The sequence below is a fragment of the Penicillium chrysogenum genome, assembly GCF_028827035.1.
Source record: "Penicillium chrysogenum strain IBT 35668 chromosome Unknown utg000001l_segment0_segment0, whole genome shotgun sequence".
In the NCBI taxonomy this organism is placed as follows: Eukaryota; Fungi; Ascomycota; class Eurotiomycetes; order Eurotiales; family Aspergillaceae; genus Penicillium; species Penicillium chrysogenum.
In genome coordinates, this window is record NW_026622749.1 from 4,487,572 (window position 1) to 4,505,045 (window position 17,474).

The 17,474-nt window shown below is 48.6% G+C and overlaps 5 protein-coding genes across 5 annotated transcripts; 1 reads left to right on the forward strand and 4 right to left on the reverse strand.

Moving 5' to 3' along the window:
* Window positions 1-157: 157 nt before the first annotated feature.
* N7489_001789 (uncharacterized protein) lies at window positions 158-1,600 on the reverse strand (the record flags this gene model as incomplete). Its single annotated transcript, XM_056707544.1, has 1 exon — window positions 158-1,600. One exon carries the CDS (start codon window positions 1,598-1,600, stop codon window positions 158-160), a length of 1,443 nt encoding a protein of 480 aa, XP_056571846.1.
* A 948-nt stretch (window positions 1,601-2,548) lies between these two features.
* N7489_001790 (questin oxidase family protein) lies at window positions 2,549-4,341 on the reverse strand (the record flags this gene model as incomplete). The annotated part of the gene is made up of 5 exons (XM_056707545.1): window positions 2,549-2,637; window positions 2,689-3,093; window positions 3,171-3,530; window positions 3,586-3,888; window positions 3,942-4,341. 5 exons carry the CDS (start codon window positions 4,339-4,341, stop codon window positions 2,549-2,551), a joined length of 1,557 nt encoding a protein of 518 aa, XP_056571847.1.
* Window positions 4,342-4,818: 477 nt separating this feature from the next.
* On the reverse strand, window positions 4,819-7,397 carry N7489_001791 (TFIIH/NER complex ATPase/helicase subunit SSL2; the record flags this gene model as incomplete). The annotated part of the gene is made up of 3 exons (XM_056707546.1): window positions 4,819-7,145; window positions 7,205-7,318; window positions 7,370-7,397. 3 exons carry the CDS (start codon window positions 7,395-7,397, stop codon window positions 4,819-4,821), a joined length of 2,469 nt encoding a protein of 822 aa, XP_056571848.1.
* A 462-nt stretch (window positions 7,398-7,859) lies between these two features.
* On the forward strand, window positions 7,860-8,477 carry N7489_001792 (uncharacterized protein; the record flags this gene model as incomplete). Its single annotated transcript, XM_056707547.1, has 4 exons — window positions 7,860-7,868; window positions 7,923-7,936; window positions 8,019-8,044; window positions 8,125-8,477. 4 exons carry the CDS (start codon window positions 7,860-7,862, stop codon window positions 8,475-8,477), a joined length of 402 nt encoding a protein of 133 aa, XP_056571849.1.
* Window positions 8,478-8,927: 450 nt separating this feature from the next.
* On the reverse strand, window positions 8,928-9,220 carry N7489_001793 (uncharacterized protein; the record flags this gene model as incomplete). Its single annotated transcript, XM_056707548.1, has 2 exons — window positions 8,928-8,958; window positions 9,027-9,220. The coding sequence occupies 2 exons, from the start codon at window positions 9,218-9,220 to the stop codon at window positions 8,928-8,930; spliced, it is 225 nt and encodes a 74-aa protein (XP_056571850.1).
* Between the last annotated feature and the right edge of the window lie 8,254 nt (window positions 9,221-17,474).

Sequence of the window (17,474 nt, forward strand, 5' to 3'; positions counted from 1 at the left end):
AATTGCAAAGAGATAAAGGGGACGCCATTCGGAAAGCTCAGGGACATGCAAATCATAAATTGAGACAACGCTGAATGTCAGATATAAAAGAAGGAAATTTTAACGGCCATAGCGAGGGGAAACTGTCGCTCATCGTAGATATTGTCCAAACAGGGTCCTAGTCTTTCCAGAACCAACCGTTCTTCGATGAATTAGGCTCAGGCTTGGAACCATCCTGGGGATGAGACACTTCAACAGACTCGTCACTTTCTTCTCGGCCATCTGCAAAACGCTTCGTATTAACGATCTTGCTCTGAACCGAGCCATCGGCAAGCCGCACGCGTTCTGTTCGAGTCATAGTGGAGATAACACGCTGGCCTGGTTCTGAGACAGCTTCAGTTGGCTTGGTGTCAATCTCGGTCGGCACATCCTTGGGTGTTTCAGGAACAGATTTTTTGTTTCCGCCAGACACAAGATCGATCCAATTCTCATTATCGTCGCTGCTGTGCTCATCCTTCACTTTTGGAAGGCCGCATCTGTATTCGTCAAGTTCTTCCTGTTGCTGCCGTCGGTCCTCGAGAAGGAGGCGCAGAAGAGGGCTTTCGGAGACACCACGGAAGAACTCACGCTCGCGGTTCTCTATATCATGCAAGAAGCGCTCGTACAGGTCGAGCTCGCTGTCAGCCTCCGCATCTGCAGGTTTATTCTCTTTCTCGGGTAGAGACCGAGACTGGACCTGCTCTGGACCTACACGGCCAGAGAACGTAATTCCTGACCAAGGGTGGTCATCTCTACCAGACACATACTTCCACTTATCTCCCAAGCTTCCTCGCTTAACAAGCCCTTGTAGCCAATCCTTTCCGGACTCGGACTTCGTGACGGGGGCATTGTGATCGAGCATCGGCATATCGTTCTCGAGTCGAAGTAAATCCTCGAAGGCTTCTCGCCACTGCGGTTCAGAAGGGTCACGGTCGGAGTTGAGATGCAAAGATGACATGATAGATGAGAACACGCCCTTTTCACGGTGCGCTTGGTATTGTGCTTGACGTTCTAGATTGAGGGGCGAGTATGGGCTGAACAGGATATACCCGATCGGCCAGGTTGGAGAGTCAGTGTCCTCAAACATATCCCGGAAAAGAAGGTTCTGGCCGGAGTGTAGGAGGTGCGATGCAAAAGGGAAGAAGCGGTCCTCGAAGAACCGGTCGAAGAAGGAATCCAGGCCAAAGAAGTCGGATGGTCCATTATACCACTTTCTCCACGAATCATCATTCTCAGGCCAGCGTGGTCGTGAGTGGTTTCCATAGTCGCGTTGATCATCCCCAGCTCTGTTGCCTGGATAACCACTTCCACTGTCTCGGTCTGTTGGATAGTTGCTATCCGTGTTATTTTCACTGGTTCTTTGACGGGCCATCCGGCTCTGGTAGCCGTTATAATCTGCGAATATATCCCAGTGGCCGTTGTCAGGCTGTGTCACCATCGAAGGGAGGCCCGTGATAGATTGAAGCATGGTGGAGACCTGCTCATCGGCGTAGCGCCGGAAGGCGACGAACGGGTTGCTCTCATCGTCAGCCCAGTCCTTCCGGGTGGGAACGTCCTTGCCGTTGATGTCTTCGTTGCCCATGGTGGTAAGATCTGAGAATAACAATAGACACTACCTTGGTATGCTGATGAAAAGAAAAGTGAAGAGATACAGAGTGGAATACATGTTGGGGAGCCCCACTCGATACCACGTGATCCCCAATGTATTTTTTGTCTTTGCCTTGTTTTTTTCAATGTCTTGTTTTCCTCCCTATTCCTCTATATGACTTTACTATATACAATACTTCGTATTCTTCTTCCTAATTTAGGTCACTCTGAAACTTTTATACCAACATCACGACGTGTATACTCTATACAAAAACATTTGTGTTGAGCCGCTGGCGTCATTCCAAGCTTAGCGCCCCACAGCTAAAGCCGAGAACCATAGTTCAACCTCTCATAGTAGATGTTCATATATTTTTATATTGGCCAGAGTGTAGGAGTTGCGAGATATCCATATGCAAGAAGTGAGGGCAATACAACTGCATTGGACTAATGGACCATGCTAGGGAAATATAATGCAGAACCATTCTTGGCTTTGGATGCGTAATGGTGTACTCATGTTTCACCTGGTGACTGGTGGCTTCCCAGCCTAGCCTTTTGCTTCTTCATTTTGTATGGAGATGGTCTTTCAGATATGAGAGTTTTAAATGCCTTGCTCTGGCAGGGTCTGCAGTTGCCACACCCCTTTTGTGCGTCGAGAGACGTATCGACGCGCGAAGGTGTGTGTGGAGACGCGGAGAAGTGTTGAAGCATTGATATTGGAGGATGGTGTCGACAGATTCTAGGTAGAGGGCTGGGTCATTCTTTTTCATGGAGTAATAACTATTTGTATTAATAGGGGCTTGTTGCCTAAATTTCACATAGATCCATAGATAGTCAGGTAGTTGCAGATGATTTTGTTTTTATACCGATCTGTTATTAGATGATAACATTCTGAGACATTGAAAGAAGAATGAAATATCCTCACGAACGCGGCGTCTTGTCCCTCTCAGATATGCGCCTGTTCCCAAGCTTCATCGAATCCAGTAGAACGAATCCACATTGGCTTATCTTCCTCGTGGACAGTAGAGTCAACAGCTATCGAGCAGTTAGTGAGTTGAATACGTAACGTCAAGCCCTGCTGCTTACCTATATTCCCAATCCTGAGCCACATATCTCCTTTGATCGGCGTCTCAGGGTTTTTGCTCTCATATGCCTGGCAGACTTTCTGACCATGCGCCAAAGCCCGTGCTAGCTTGGCGAGATGTCCATCATCACCGGGATGGGCGATGCTTCGCGCGAATATCTGTGACCAGTCCTCTTTCGTAGGATAATTGGCCACCTCATCCAGCAGAAGGTCCGGCGTTCCACGTGAAGTATACATCAGGAGGTCGACGCGTCCCTTCCACTCCAGCATGCGCAGCTTGGATCGCTGGTTCAAGGACGGGAGATTGATAATTTTAGAAAAGAAGATAGACGAATTGACGCAATGGATCAAGAAGAAATCAAGCTTCATCTCCCTGGTGGGACGCTGGGCGGCACCGGTATAATAAGCTGAGGAAAGTTCAGCAATAGCTCCTCGCTCATGCCACTCAAGTAGCACAATCAGGTACTTCCAAGGCTAGACTTACCGACTGTATTGATCATATCCGCCAACCGCTCCTCCGTCTGATCCTCAGACACAGTAAATTGAGAAGCATACTTCAGCATCTGTTCCGGTGCTCGATGGAGCACTCCATCCTTGATCTTATTAGAGTCGGACCACTGAACGCTCTGAACGAGAGCCTTGTCAGCCCGCATCTCATTTATGAGCTGAAGCAGCGACTTCTGTCCCGGCTTTCCGACGCCGCCAGCCATCTTCTCCGCAGGTAGGAAGAAAGTACGACCCAGCCAGTCGTCGTGCACTGCTGTCTGAGCAAGACCTTGTGCTATAATGGCAGGCTGGTTGAATTCAATCCCGAAACCGAGGTGGATGAGTGGATGAACGAGACCTGAATTGGTTAGCCCGAGGAACATAGAACAGCAATATAAGCGAGAGATACTTACCAGCAAACAACCGACACATCATGTTCTCCGCTCGCTCGTCCCCGGCGAATAAATACTCCCCCAGAACCCCACCGACGCCCTTTGCCTCGATCTCATGCTGGAAGAAAGCGAGGAAATTGGGGTAATTTTCTTCTTTCCCAAGGTGCTCCTGGAATTTAGCGACATCATGCATAGATTGAATGACATCTTGACTGGTTGGAAAGACGGGTCTCTGGTAACTTTTATTCCGTTCATAGCAAGCCTTGATATCCTCTGGCGCTGCGCCAAGAGCATAGATACTAAGGAGCTGATGCGGTATGTGATCTGTCTCCGCATTAGACATAGTTCTTGGTGGGATTTAGCGTGAAAGCACATACTATGGAAATGTTGGTCATTGAAGAAGACGTGGTGGGTGGCCATGTCATCCTGCAAGATCTCGCTCGCTGTCCGCGCGGTGTCCTCCCTCACATTCGAGCTGTAGATGCCCGAGTCTGTCACGGGCGACAGATCGATTTTAGTAGCGGTGGCCATTCCGGATGGAGTAATGTGGGACGTATTCCCGGTGCTAGGACTATACGGGCTGTACTGGGTGGCTAGTTGCGGAAGGGGTAGAGCGTGTGGATATGTCGAAGCAGAAGAGACGGATGTCTGAAACGGTGGACGTAGACTGGGATAGTAGCGAGTACTATTCAGTAAGAGAAGCCGATACTTGTCTGTAGCTGTAGGTCTTGGTTTGAACAAAGGATGTTTGTGACACTGAAGAACGCGGGGAAGCATGTCCCTTATATAGCCCACGCCATCCGGTTTATGATGACTGGAGCTGTACAACTGTCAAGGATAGCTAGACAGTTCTCCAGGAAAACCAATTCAACCAATTCACCAATGGAACCTATCAGAGTCATACAATTATTCAAGTGCAACTAATGATGGACCTCCAAATACGAAAAGCGGAGAATTCGGCCTTTCGGCTTTCCGTTGCCACGATCAACGTCATGGGAATCAGCTGGGAGATGATTTCCAGACCGGTCTCGCTGACTCATTTACTGACTTCCAAGGCGGGTTATTTGATGCTTACGAAAGTTTGAGGTCTAGGTTGCTCGATTGTACAAATGGGGTCTTTTTATTTTTAACTGTTTGTTTTATAACACATGGTGGTTATTCGGGGTATCTGTCATTCTGGGGTGCACGCAAGAGAAAGGTCAAAAGACTACGCGCCCAAAAAAGGAAAGCAAAAACAGCAACGCATTTCAGCTTTTAGCCTTCCATCTCCCTCTCCTTCTTGCGGCGCTGTCGGTCTCGTTCCATCTTCTTGAACAGCGGATGGTGCCCAGCCTTATCCTTGAGCTGCTTGTTCCTGCTCTTGTTGTATTCGATATAGGCCATATCATCACCACCAGCCAGGCCACTAAGAGTGGCAGCACTGCGTTTAGGACCGGCTTTCTTGGCTGTCACTCGCTTGCCGGAGCGCATCGAGAACAGATCATCATTGACCTGTTCGACGTCGGCAGATGACTCATTCTGCAACATGACCTCTTGCAGAAGCTCGCGGCGTTCCGCTGGCGTCGCGTATGAAAGTCCTTCATAGTTGTCTATGCCTTGGAGATGGGTGATGACCTTGAAAGCATAACCCTGATCGATCAGGAATGCCTGACGTTTGGCTGAGTAGACCATCTCATTAGTGTCCTTCGACACGAGCGAGTAAAAGAAAGCATTGAAGCCCTCGTCATTTCTGCGCTTGGCTCGCAAAATTCGTCCCAGACGCTGGGCCTCCTGACGACGCGAACCGTAGTGAGACGAGATCTGGATCAGACAAGTGGCCTCAGGCAGATCCAGCGAGGTATCGCCAATCTTGGACAGGAAGATAGTGTTGACCTGCTCGTTGTGTTGGAAGTTTTCCAGAATACGCATGCGCTCATTTTGAGGAGTGCCACCGTAGATATAAGCTTTGTTCAGCTTGAGCGCATATCGCTCGAGAGCGTAGACATTGTCAGAGAAAACGATGATCTTATCGCCGCGCTTCTCGTGGAAATCGATCAGGAACTGACACGCTTGGAACTTGCGAGGGTTCATGATGTATAGCAGAGCTTGTTTCCTGGAGCTTTCCCGTAGATACTCAGAATAGAACTCGGTCGTCATCGGGCACCACACCTCGGCACATTGGACCTTGGCGATGTGGCCCTGTGCAGCCAGTTCCATCCAGTTTGCTTCGTAGAGCTTCGGTCCGATCAAGAAGTTCAAATCTTTGATCTTGTCGTCCTCACGTAGCAATGTTGCAGTGAGACCAAGCTTGCTCTGTGCGGCGATTGCAGATGTGACCTTTCGGAACATCGATGCCGGCACGACGTGCACCTCGTCAAGAATCATCATACCCCATTCTCTCGATTGAAGCCAGTCCATCATCTTCTGGGCATCATAAGACCGGGCACGGGTCTGTGACACCATTGAGTATGTGGACACAATAATACCAGTCGACCGCTTGAATTTTTCTTTGTGGTCCGACGTGAAAATAGCGATATCGCCCGGGTCAATGGTTGTCCATCGCAAGAACTCGTTTCGCCACTGAACCACGGACATGGAACTAGTGCAGAGGACAATCGTGCCTTTCTTGATGGTCGCTGCAGCAGTGATACCCACAAGGGTTTTACCAGCACCGCAAGGAAGCACAATGATACCACTCTTGGCTCGCCCGTTACCGAACATTTTACTTAAGCTCTTCTCCTGGTAGGACCGAATCCGCGCTGCGGGTTTCAGATCCATATCCAAATTCGGATTGACTGTGTCTCCTTGGAAGTCGTATTCTTCCAGGGCAGGGCATCCGATCGATTGACACCGGGCCTTGACCACTTCGACACCAGCAGCGGGGATTTCGAAACTGTACGTGATTGCTTCTTCGGTTTCATCCTCGCCAATGTCGTCGATGCCATAGTTCACAGCCCCTCCTTCTTCCGCCTCATTTCTAGCTACGGCAGCGGCAGCCTCCTGTTGAGTAGTCTCACGTACACCAGCTGCATCTTTCGTTCCAGGGATGACAAGACCACCCATTTTCGGAGCAGCCCGTTCGATAATTCCTTCGGTGCTATCCATCCTCTGGGGCCCAATCACTTCATCTTTCAGCAACCGCTGAAGCATTTCAGGATCTGTCGTTTCCACGTAGTATCGATTATGCCTCAACACCATCTTGATTTTTCCGTAGGACTTTGTGAACTCGATAATGAACGTCCGAATGCTTTCAGGCAGCGGCGTTTTCGACAAACGGTCCAAGAACTCAACAATATCCTGCGGTTTGAGACCGACCGAGACCGCGGCATATAAACTGTGTCCCGTCAAGCGATATTCGTGGAGATGGGTCGGACGAGAAAGCGGTTCCGCAATAGTCGTCAGGAAATCCTGGGCCTGGGGCGCCAGCGGGGAGAAACTCTCGAGGGTGATTGTGCCTTTCAGAGGCTCGATCCATAACGGTCGGTTGTAGTGGTCGCGCTTCAGCGGAAGCGAGGAAAGATCTTTGTATCCAAATCTAGGGTCCGTCTTCTCCACTTGGTTCTTCTTGCTGAATGCCTCGAGGGAGAACTTATTGACGACCGCTTTATGCTCCAATTTTAGTCTCTAGTTCACTTTAGGTGAGCAGACCGCCACACTGTACCTTTCAAGTTGGTTTCCTCTGGCAACTCTTCGTGGTCCGAGTAGTCATCGTCGCTGGATATGTCGATATCGGGGACTGGTGTAGCCCGCTTCGAAGCACCGCTAGACCGACCAGCTGCATATAATCAGTCACCATGTCGTTTGAAAATATGCACCAGAAACTTACTGTCGGCCGCTTTCCGTTTGGGAGGCATGTTTGGAGTCTATCGAGCAAAGCAAACAGAACAGCTGGAAATTCTGATCAAATAGCTTGTATCTCAGCGAGTGAGTCACCGGTGAGGCGGAGCAACGCCCCCGTTAAAAGTATCTCACGGCAGCATGGAACCAAGATGCTGCGCCGGATGAACAGGCGGCGAAAAGAGATATGCGGTTTATTGCAGGACAACGAGTAGATTTTTGTGGACAGGAAATAAAATATGCAGGTGGGAGTGGGGTATCGTCTAGAGCGACAACATATATGTGAGAGAGAAGAGGATCAAGGCAAAGGTCGTCCTTAATTCCAAAGTCCCAAAGGCGATGGCGATGCGATTGATAATCATTGGCCTGAGGCACCAATTACAGTCATCGGTCCGTGCGTAGCGGAACTCGGGACTGACGTAGAGCATCCGAGTCCATTTCCTATTGCTTCACACACATCACTACCAGACTGTTCCACCATGAATACGGTAATTTCCTCTGTCCAATGCCTCTTTATTGTTGCTAATTGTGTTATGTTCTAGATTCGATCTACCTGGTGAGCGAAGATATCTCTTATCTCTAAGATGAAATACAAACAAACTGGAACATAATTACTGATGTGACTCTTGCTTGAGCAGGATGGGCTGGGGTACCCTTTGCCTTGGTATGTGACCTATAGATTGATTGCTGTCCAGGACCAGTGACAACTCCGAGCGAAGAAGCGACTAACCGACTCCCCTGTAGCTGGCGGCGGAGCATACTATTTCGCAAAGCAATCGATCAACGCCGACCGACAAGCCCGATTCGAAGCCGAAGTCAAGCGCAAGGCCCAACTGAAGCAAATGGAGGATGAGCACAAGCGCAAAGCGCAATTGGCGTCGGCACCAACCCCAGGTAACGACACTAGCTCGAAACGAGCGAGCATGGCACGATTCCAGAACGCTTCCGACGATGCCGCCTCGCCAAGTGCCGAAGCTTCTCATGATCCGGCCCCAACTCGGCATGAACCCTTGACCGATGCCGACCGTGTGTTGGAGAAGGGGAAATATGAAACGTCACAGCCGTACCGGCCTCCGAGCGGGAACCGGTTTAGCTGATTGGCTGACTGCATTGTATACTATTTGATATGGAATACTTGGAATACTCCGTACACAGACTGAAAAATAGAGGATTGTGAGAGAAAGTGAATAATATCGAAGTGAAGAGTCACTCGGACTCGATCTACTTTGTACTACATTTGGTTCATTGCTCTATGGAACATTACTCGAGCTCCGAATCAGTACAGCAATGGACCAATCCGTGTTTAAATCAGCTATCTAACGACCGCTGTCATTCATAGTGATGGTGGGGAGGGGCGTAGCCACCTCCACGCTCAATAGTAATAAAGTATGGTAATAGCACCATCCCATAGTGCTCGTCAAAAGGAGAACCAGAACGCCGAATTCCAAACTCCATAGGCATAATGCATCACATCGCACGCTGGGTCCTGTGCCGGCGCCTGCACCGACAATCCCAGTCAAGACGGCTAGTCGTCAGGAGTGTGACGTCTAGCGCGCATGGAAGCAAAGTGGGGGGTTCCTGTATATCGTTAGTTTCCCCACACCAGCTCGCATTAACTGCAAAGTCTCGTAGATATTCAAACTTACTTGGCGCTAGTAGCTATGCCTGAGCTCCGTTGTCGGAAGCTTTCCAGAGCAGGTGGGACAAATGGCAGTACCACACCGGATATAATGCAACCCATGGCGACGGCGCGCGCACCGCGAGAGTCGGGACGAGGACGGTGGGCTGAGAAGTGGCGGATGGCGGGACGAACGACATGAGAGGCGAGGATGGAAGCCATAGTGGTATAATCTTCTGTTGAGGGGTATGGTCTTGATCTTGGTTTTGGATTGATTTGATTTTGATTTGAGAGTAGGCCTGTAAATCAGGATAGAGCTAGAGCAGGTAGAAGAGAAAATAGAAGTAAAGACAGACAAGACTTTATATAAAGCAGATTAACTTAGCAGATTAGCAGTCAGGCCATGCAACCGCAAGTGATCCGGACATTGCGGGGCAGATATATGGCCTGATCCTCAATGGGAATCCTCATCCGTGATCAGATGGTTTAGGCATGGCTGATCGGCACTCTTACTATCGAATAGAATCAATCTATGTTTCATTTCGGATTGTGGGCAAGCCCTGACGCCATCGCGGGGTCTCAAGTCGCAAAGTGTGTGGGGGATCTTTTGGCTTTAAACTTCGCTAACTGCGGGAATATATAGACCGGGGAGAGACCGGGAACTGAGTCCCGAACTCTTCACTTCTCGATGATATTGAATGATAGACTGTAAAGTGATAAACGTTATATCTTGACAATGTGAGAAACCACGAACCCAACAGGACTCATTTGAATATACTTCAGGGGAGCCTTAACAACAATTGAACTATAAGAAGTACGGAGTACACAAAACTAGTTAACTAGTTAGTTAACGTAATCGGAAAGCGAGTGGCCACTGTAAGCGAGTGGCCACCCTCCCCCCATATATAGTTTTTAAATGCATTTATCTCAACCAAAACGCCATTAAATTAAATAAACTAAAATCATCATCTATCTGGGCATGTCTCTCTTCTATAGCCTGGCTTTCTACATATCCCATATGCTCGTCCGGCCTAGGGAGGCGGTTTTAAACCTTCCGAAACCTACTTACGATAGTTGTTAATACGCGTAACTTAGGCCTCAAATGGCTCTGAACGTAGCTCACGAACCTCCTAAACTAAGAGATCCCCTTCGTGGACTATCGTCCTTGTAGATCGAGTTCGCTTTTACTTTTTCTTCTCGTTTTTAGCGCGTAAATCGCTCACTTCTTTCTCTAGTAATGCGGCGGATTGTATTGTGATCTGGCAGGCTTTTAAAACCTAGTTAATAGCGGAATTAAGCGGGCTCGGGGGGGCTTCTTGATCTTATACGAAGTAATACTTTAATAGAGGAAGCTTACTTTTCTAATTGTATATAGTTCGAAGGCGTTTTTAGATCCTAATCACTACCCCGGCTAGGAGGGGGGTAGGGGTAGTAAGCCGGATATTAAGCTTCGAAATCACTCTCTCCGGTGTAAAAGGTATTAAACTAGTAGATCGAAAGCTGTTTTTAATAGTCTCTGATTTAAAAGCTTTAATTCGTGCGAGAGGATATACTTCGAGGAAATTAAGTTTATCGATATAATTGATTCCGTTCCGCATTTTTATTTTAACTATCCGGCCGTACGAGCGTTTTAGCACCGCAAAATAGCCGATATCGAGAGGCTATAAAAGATAAGAGGAGTGCGGAGGTATATAGATTAGTATGATTTTATTTTCTTTATAGACTTCATCGAATCTCGGGGTTAAATGACTTCTATAGCCGTTAAGTATTAAAAGCCGATACCCCCCCTTCGTACGTAAAGAAGTGGTAGGAATAAAGAGCTTTTTAAGCTAGCGAAGTCCAATTTTATTAGAGGTCTATCTATTAGGACTAACCTTAAATCGCTAGTCCTCCGGGAGGCCGTCGAACTAAGATTCAATAAAGACTTTGCCTTTAAAAATCATATACGGGGGGAGGGCCTAGCTAGTAGCATTCGTACACTCGATAATAGTTACCTATTCTCGATTTCTAGGCTATAAAAGTGCTCGCCGGCCGTAGTATTCACTCCTCGTTATCACCTTCGCCGTAGCGGTTAACCCTATCGCGAAACCAGTCTCGTTAAAGTTATAAACGTTATCGGGGTCAATCCTAAATTGAAGGATAGTTTTTTAAATAAGATTAAACCACTCTATAATAATCTTCGGGTCTTCGTACTTCGCACGTTCGTAATTATAGCGTCTCGAGTGTGACCTGCCAGTTCTTCACGAGAAAAGAGTGCATTTGATTTCAAAATACTAAGTACAAGGGGGAAAGAGAAAAAGGGGAAAGGATCGACACTACAAGATCCTTTTGTGCGTCGAGACCTCTAGTCGGGGACTTCAGGCAGAAATCTCTGTCGACCCTCGTCCCGGACTCTAGTCTGTCACATGCCTGGAAACAAACATCATCACGTGACCGCAAGAACCTCCAGATCGTCACATAACCCCCGGCTAAAACTGCATTCAGCCTCTGAATGCTGGCTTGTCGTCATCAGGATGTTCATCGAGGATGATATCTCTTTTTGAAGCATCAATCCAGTCTTGTAAACGCATTGGGGGACCTGGTTTGGAAGGATATTGATCATGGAACTCTTGAACCTTTTGCGGTGCATGCTTGAAGTTCCCAGCGGGATACCATTGTAGATCAAGATCATGTCCTAACCACTGCACTCGATACTGCAGTTTTCGGTAATACGTTCTTGCATCCAGCAATTTGTCAACTTCCCATTCATCTTCTTCATTGATCTTGATTGGCGGAGGGGGATCAACATGTTGTCCCGTTAAGGGCTCAGTAGTCGCTGCTCTTCGTAGCTTGCTAGCATGGAAAACTGGGTGTACTTGGATCGAATCCGGTAGATCAAGTTCGTAAGAATTGCCGATCTTATTGATAATCTTGTACGGACCACTCGCTAAGTGGGCGAGTTTCCGACCAGGCTGGGCAAGCTGCCAGTCTTTCGTTGTCACGAAAACGTGGTCGCCAACACCGAAATCTTCCTCTCTCCGATGTCGATTCGCCTGCCGGATCTGTAACTGCTGTGACTTCGCAATCTGTTCCTTTGTCTGAGTCCAGATCTCTTGTAGATTTGAAAGCATCTGCACGGCGTCCTGCTCATTTGGTGTCACGGTTTCCTGATCTTTCCAGTCGAAAGACATAGCCGGTTCATATCCTCTCTCGATGAAGAATGGGGACTTCTTCGTGGTATCTTGGGGAAGGATAGAAGCTGCGAAATCTACCATGGGTAGTATTTCTGACCAATTATCCTGGTTCTGCTCAACGTAGGGTCGTAATCTCTGGGCCATGTACTGATTCGCAATCTCACTCTGACCATCGGTCTGGGGATGGTATGCAGTTGATAACTTCCTCTTGATTCCAAGGATTCGACAGAACTCAGTCCAGAACTCGGAAACGAACTGTCCTCCACGGTCAGAGACGATAGTCTCTGGGATGCCGGTGGTTCGTATCACGTTGTCGATAAACAACCGAGCCATCTGCTTCGCATTCGTATCTTTGTAGCAGGGAATAGAAATTGGTCTCTTACTAAAGCGGTCAACTACCACAAAGACAGTGTCGTACCCGTGTCGGTCCCTCGGGAATGAGCGGAAATCCATAGAAATGTGTTGCCAAGGCCTTTCTGGGATAGGGAGGGGGTGCAGCAGTCCAGGAACTCGATCCCTCCATGCTTTAGTTCGTTTGCAGACCAAGCAGTTATCCACATATCGTTTGATATCTGCTATCCACCCGGGCCAATGATATCTTGTAGAAATAAGCTTCTTCAGCTTTTCTATACCAGGATGTGAAGTCATCGGTTGTCGGTGCACCTCATCTAGCAATCTAGCACGTAGATCATCTTCATCCGGAACTTCCAGGCGTTCTTCGTAGAGGAGGAGTCCATCTCGGAGGGTCCATTTCGGGTTGTTTCCTTCTACCGCAATCCGACGGAATTCGTCGAGCTCCGAACTCTCGCGGTTTGCCTGTTTCACCCTATCAACAACTTCTTGCGCGTCCTCTGGTTGGATTGGGTTTAGATCCAGTGGATAAACGCCCTTCTCCAAACAGTCCGCTGGTAAGAGCGTCAACTGCCTACCATTATCGACACAAGGTGACTCCTTTCTCGATAACACGTCTGCGACGATGTTTTTCTTCCCCGGTCGGTATTTGATCAAGAAATGGAATTGCGAGAGGAACTCGCTCCACCTCGCTTGTCGTTGGTTCATTTGTCGGGTGGTCATGAAATATTCTAGAGATTGATGGTCCGTGAGAATCTCGAAACGATCTTGTCGTGCGAGACCTTCGAGCTCTGGTCTCCATTCCTGCAATGCACGGATGATAGCAAGGAGTTCCTTATCCCGCACTTCATAGTTCAACTCTGCAGCTTGCATAGTTTTTGAATAGAAAGCCACCGGATGCCAGAAATCGTCATCTTCATAGTACTGAGACAATACTGCTCCTAACACACCGTCTGAAGCATCAGTTTCCACTCTTGTTTTTCGTGTTGGGTCGTAATGACGGAGTATCGGTGCGGTGACCAGCTTCTCCTTCAGGAGCGTGAAGGCTGCTTCACAATGGGCAGACCATTCGTACGGGACGCCCTGTCGAGTCAGATGATGCAGAGGCTTCGAAATCAAACTATATCCCTGGATGAATCGTCGATAGAAGTTGCAGAATCCGAGGAAGGATTGCACGCCTTTCACTGTCGATGGGGTCTTCCATGACTGGATCACCCGGATCTTCTCAGGATCAACCGCGATACCATCTGTACTCACGATAAACCCAAGGAACTTGGTCTTCGTGACAGCAAATTCACACTTTGAGAGAGCAACTTGCAAACCAGCCTTCTGCAGTCGGGAGAGCACTTCTCTCACCTGTCTGTGATGTTCTTCAAGAGTCTCACTGTAGATAAGGATGTCATCTACAAAGGCAACTACGTATTCATCCATGCATTCTCGTAAGATGTTATTCATGAACCGCTGAAACGTAGCCGGTCCGTTAGTCAACCCGAATGGTGTCACCTTATACTTGAAGGATCCGTACCGTGTCCTGAAGGTCGTCAAGTCCTCCGCTCCTGGGGTTAAACGAATCCGGTGGAAACCCTGTCTGATATCAAGCTTGGTAAAGTACTTCGCTTTGCTAGTTCGTTGAAGCACTTCGTCGATCAGAGGGAGTGGGTAACAGTCTTTTTTGGTAATTGCATTCAACTTTCGGAAGTCCACACAGAATCGGAGTCCACCACCAGGCTTCTTTGCCATCAAGATTGGAGATGCGTAAGGGGACGCGCTTGGCACAATGAAGCCCTTATCCAGATTCTCAACAATGTACTGTTTCGCCGCCTTCAGCTCGTCAAGAGACAGCTTATAAAGGGGACAGTAACCCGGTTGTGCTTCAGCTTCAAGAACAATATCGTGATCCACACCGGGTCTGTATGGGGGCAATTCATCCGACTTCTTCTTTGAAAACACTTCGGCTAGGTCGTGATACTCTAGCGGCAATGTCCTCTTGATCTCTTGAAGTTCAGGATCCTCCTCGACAGACGACTTTACAGTAAGAATTCGGTCTATCTCACAGAGTGAGGTAGCAAAGATCTCGATTCCTTCTGTAGGGTCTCTCTTTTTCCGTGCTTCCCATCTATCGAATCCGACTCTTCCAATTGCACTGATATCGATTGCAGGAAGGGGAGGTTTGTCTTCTTTCTCATTGGAGAGTGGAACATTTGGTATCTCATCCTTGATGTTCCGTACCATCTTTCTCTGCTCTTGTATCTGCCAGTGTCCGTACTGGCGCTCACGGGCGTGAAGATAGATATCCTTCTTCGGTTTCTGTACTTCCGTAGTTGTCTCCATCAACTCGAAGAGACGATCTCTCCGGTCTGCGTCCTTCTGGTGAATGTCGTCTTGCGGAGATCTCTGTAGGATAGTCTTCGGGGTTGGGACAGAGATCTTACTCGCCACTTCATCGAAGAGAGTCCTTTCATCTGGCCAAATCATCCGGTGTCGTCGACAGTCGAGAAGGACATCATGCTCGGCAAACCACATCCGCCCGAGGATGATATCGTATTTTCCCAAGTCTGCAATCAACATAGGGATCTGTCGTTGAATCCTTCCATCGATACAAATCGTAAGGAAAGCCACATGTCGTATAGGTTCTGCTAGTTTACCGTTGAAACCTCGCACTAGGCATTCACGGTCTAGTCTTTCTACCCTGAGTCCGAAACGCTTGCCCAATATTATAACCATTGACGAATTGATAAAAACGTAACCATCTGCTCCAGTGTCACCGAGTGCTGAAATAGAAAATGAGCGTCCATTGTGCATTAGCTGTGTATTGAAAACTAAGCTATCTCTGGGACCGCCAATCAACTTCTGTAAATCTAGCGAAAACAGTGACACCTTCCGTCCGCCTAGGAGGGAGACTTCGCCTAGGCAGGAACTTTTCCCGAATCGGTATCAGCTTCAAGCTCCACGATCTCGTCCACACGGGGAGGGTTCATAGTGGGAGTAGTCGTCGCGACAGCGAGGGTCGGTTTCTTCTTCGGACAATCACGGGTCATATGTCCATGTTCCTTGCAGTTAAAGCATCGTCCTTCTCTCATCAAGGTCTCTCTTTCGGAGGCAGACAGACTCGGAGTGTACTCGCGCTTCACGCGGGGAGTGCTTGACTGGTTCGCGGCGGATGCACCTCCGGCACCGGCAGCGGGGATCGTAGATCGGGTACGTGAGGAGGTCTTTGCTTCCTGCTGGAGACTGATCTCGTGCGCCATGCTCTGACAGCTCTGCGTGAATGCATCGAATGAGACAGTATCTTGGTTGACTGCCCACATGACTTGACTCTGAAGTAGGTACGGGAGTTTCGAATACAGATCACGCTTGCGGTTTTCGGCAACAACGACAGCTTCTTCGGCGAGCTGCATGAACTCCGCAAGGAAATCAGTGAAACTATCCTTCGGTTTCATCTTGAGCTTATGGTATGCGGTGTAAGCTTCTGCACGTCGGTTTGGGTTCGCGAAGACAGTCTTCAGGTGAAGGATAATATCCTCAGCGTCTGCGTACGGGATGCTAGCATCGGAGCTCATCCGGGGAGCAATGTGTAGCTGAGCTTTACCTTCGCAACGACTCTGGACATAGAGCTTGCGGTGAACAGGCAAAGGGTAATGGTCAGCGTTTGCCTCGAGTTTCTGGCGAATCACAGTTTCCCAAGTCTCAAATCGGACTTCCTTTCCGTCGTTCAGCATGGGTGCATCAGGCATTTTGGTGGACTTCCGAGCGGTAGCGGCCTCCACAATCGGTGCGCCGGTACTATGCTGATTCTGACCTTGGAGATTCAGGAGACGGAAGGCAAGTTCACCACGTTCGCGGATAGCGATGTCTCTATGGGCGATGGCCTCGTCTCGCTCGATGCGGAGTGCTTCCATAGCATTGTCAGGTTCAGTTCTCTCTGCTCTCAGTACAATGATCTCATCTTCGAGTTCCTGGACCAGATTTCGCAGTCTCTGGTGATCACGAGCAAGCTCAACAAATCTTTCACTTCTCGGTGTCTGGCGCAACCGTGCGCTGATCGGTTCTTCTTCTTCATCACGTTCACCAGTATCAACTGGTCTCTGCGGATCGGGGGTCGGGGTATGCGGTTCATGAGCAGCGACAGTTTCTTGCTCAGTCTCTTCATCAGGCACGGGGACAGGCTGTCTGTCCCGATTCGTGGGTGGGTTTCGTCTCGGACCGACCATCTTGATTGGTCGGTGGTTCTCGGTACGGGTCCGGGATCAACGTGGGTCAAGGTCTTGGCTGTACGGTGCCAAGGAACGAAAGTGGGGATGTGACGGGGCCGAAACCAATCAAATTGATGGTTTGTACAGCCGTACTGTCATAAAGAAATTGAGATGGTACTTAGTATTATGTGACCTGCCAGTTCTTCACGAGAAAAGAGTGCATTTGATTTCAAAATACTAAGTACAAGGGGGAAAGAGAAAAAGGGGAAAGGATCGACACTACAAGATCCTTTTGTGCGTCGAGATCTCTAGTCGGGGACTTCAGGCAGAAATCTCTGTCGACCCTCGTCCCGGACTCTAGTCTGTCACATGCCTGGAAACAAACATCATCACGTGACCGCAAGAACCTCCAGATCGTCACATCGAGAACCGGGAGGAAAGGAGAGGGTGCCGGTTTATAAAATTGTAAACCTATTTATCGCTAACCGAAAGAACCGGGGTGGTTCCACGCTTTTCGAGGAGAAGATTCGCCATTTCTCGTATAGTAGAGGGCCGGGGTGCTAATCCGCGAGTATCTATAGATAGAATCCATTTTTTAAGAGATTCCTCCTCAATTTGTGTCAATTTATATGAGTTAGCGCGAGAAATCGCGCGGTGTTATACACCACTAAGCCGGTAGCGGAGAGTTATACGCGGGACTTTGTAAGTGCGAGCAGCGAGAGCAATAGATGTAATATCTCCATTTTTAAAAGCCTAGAT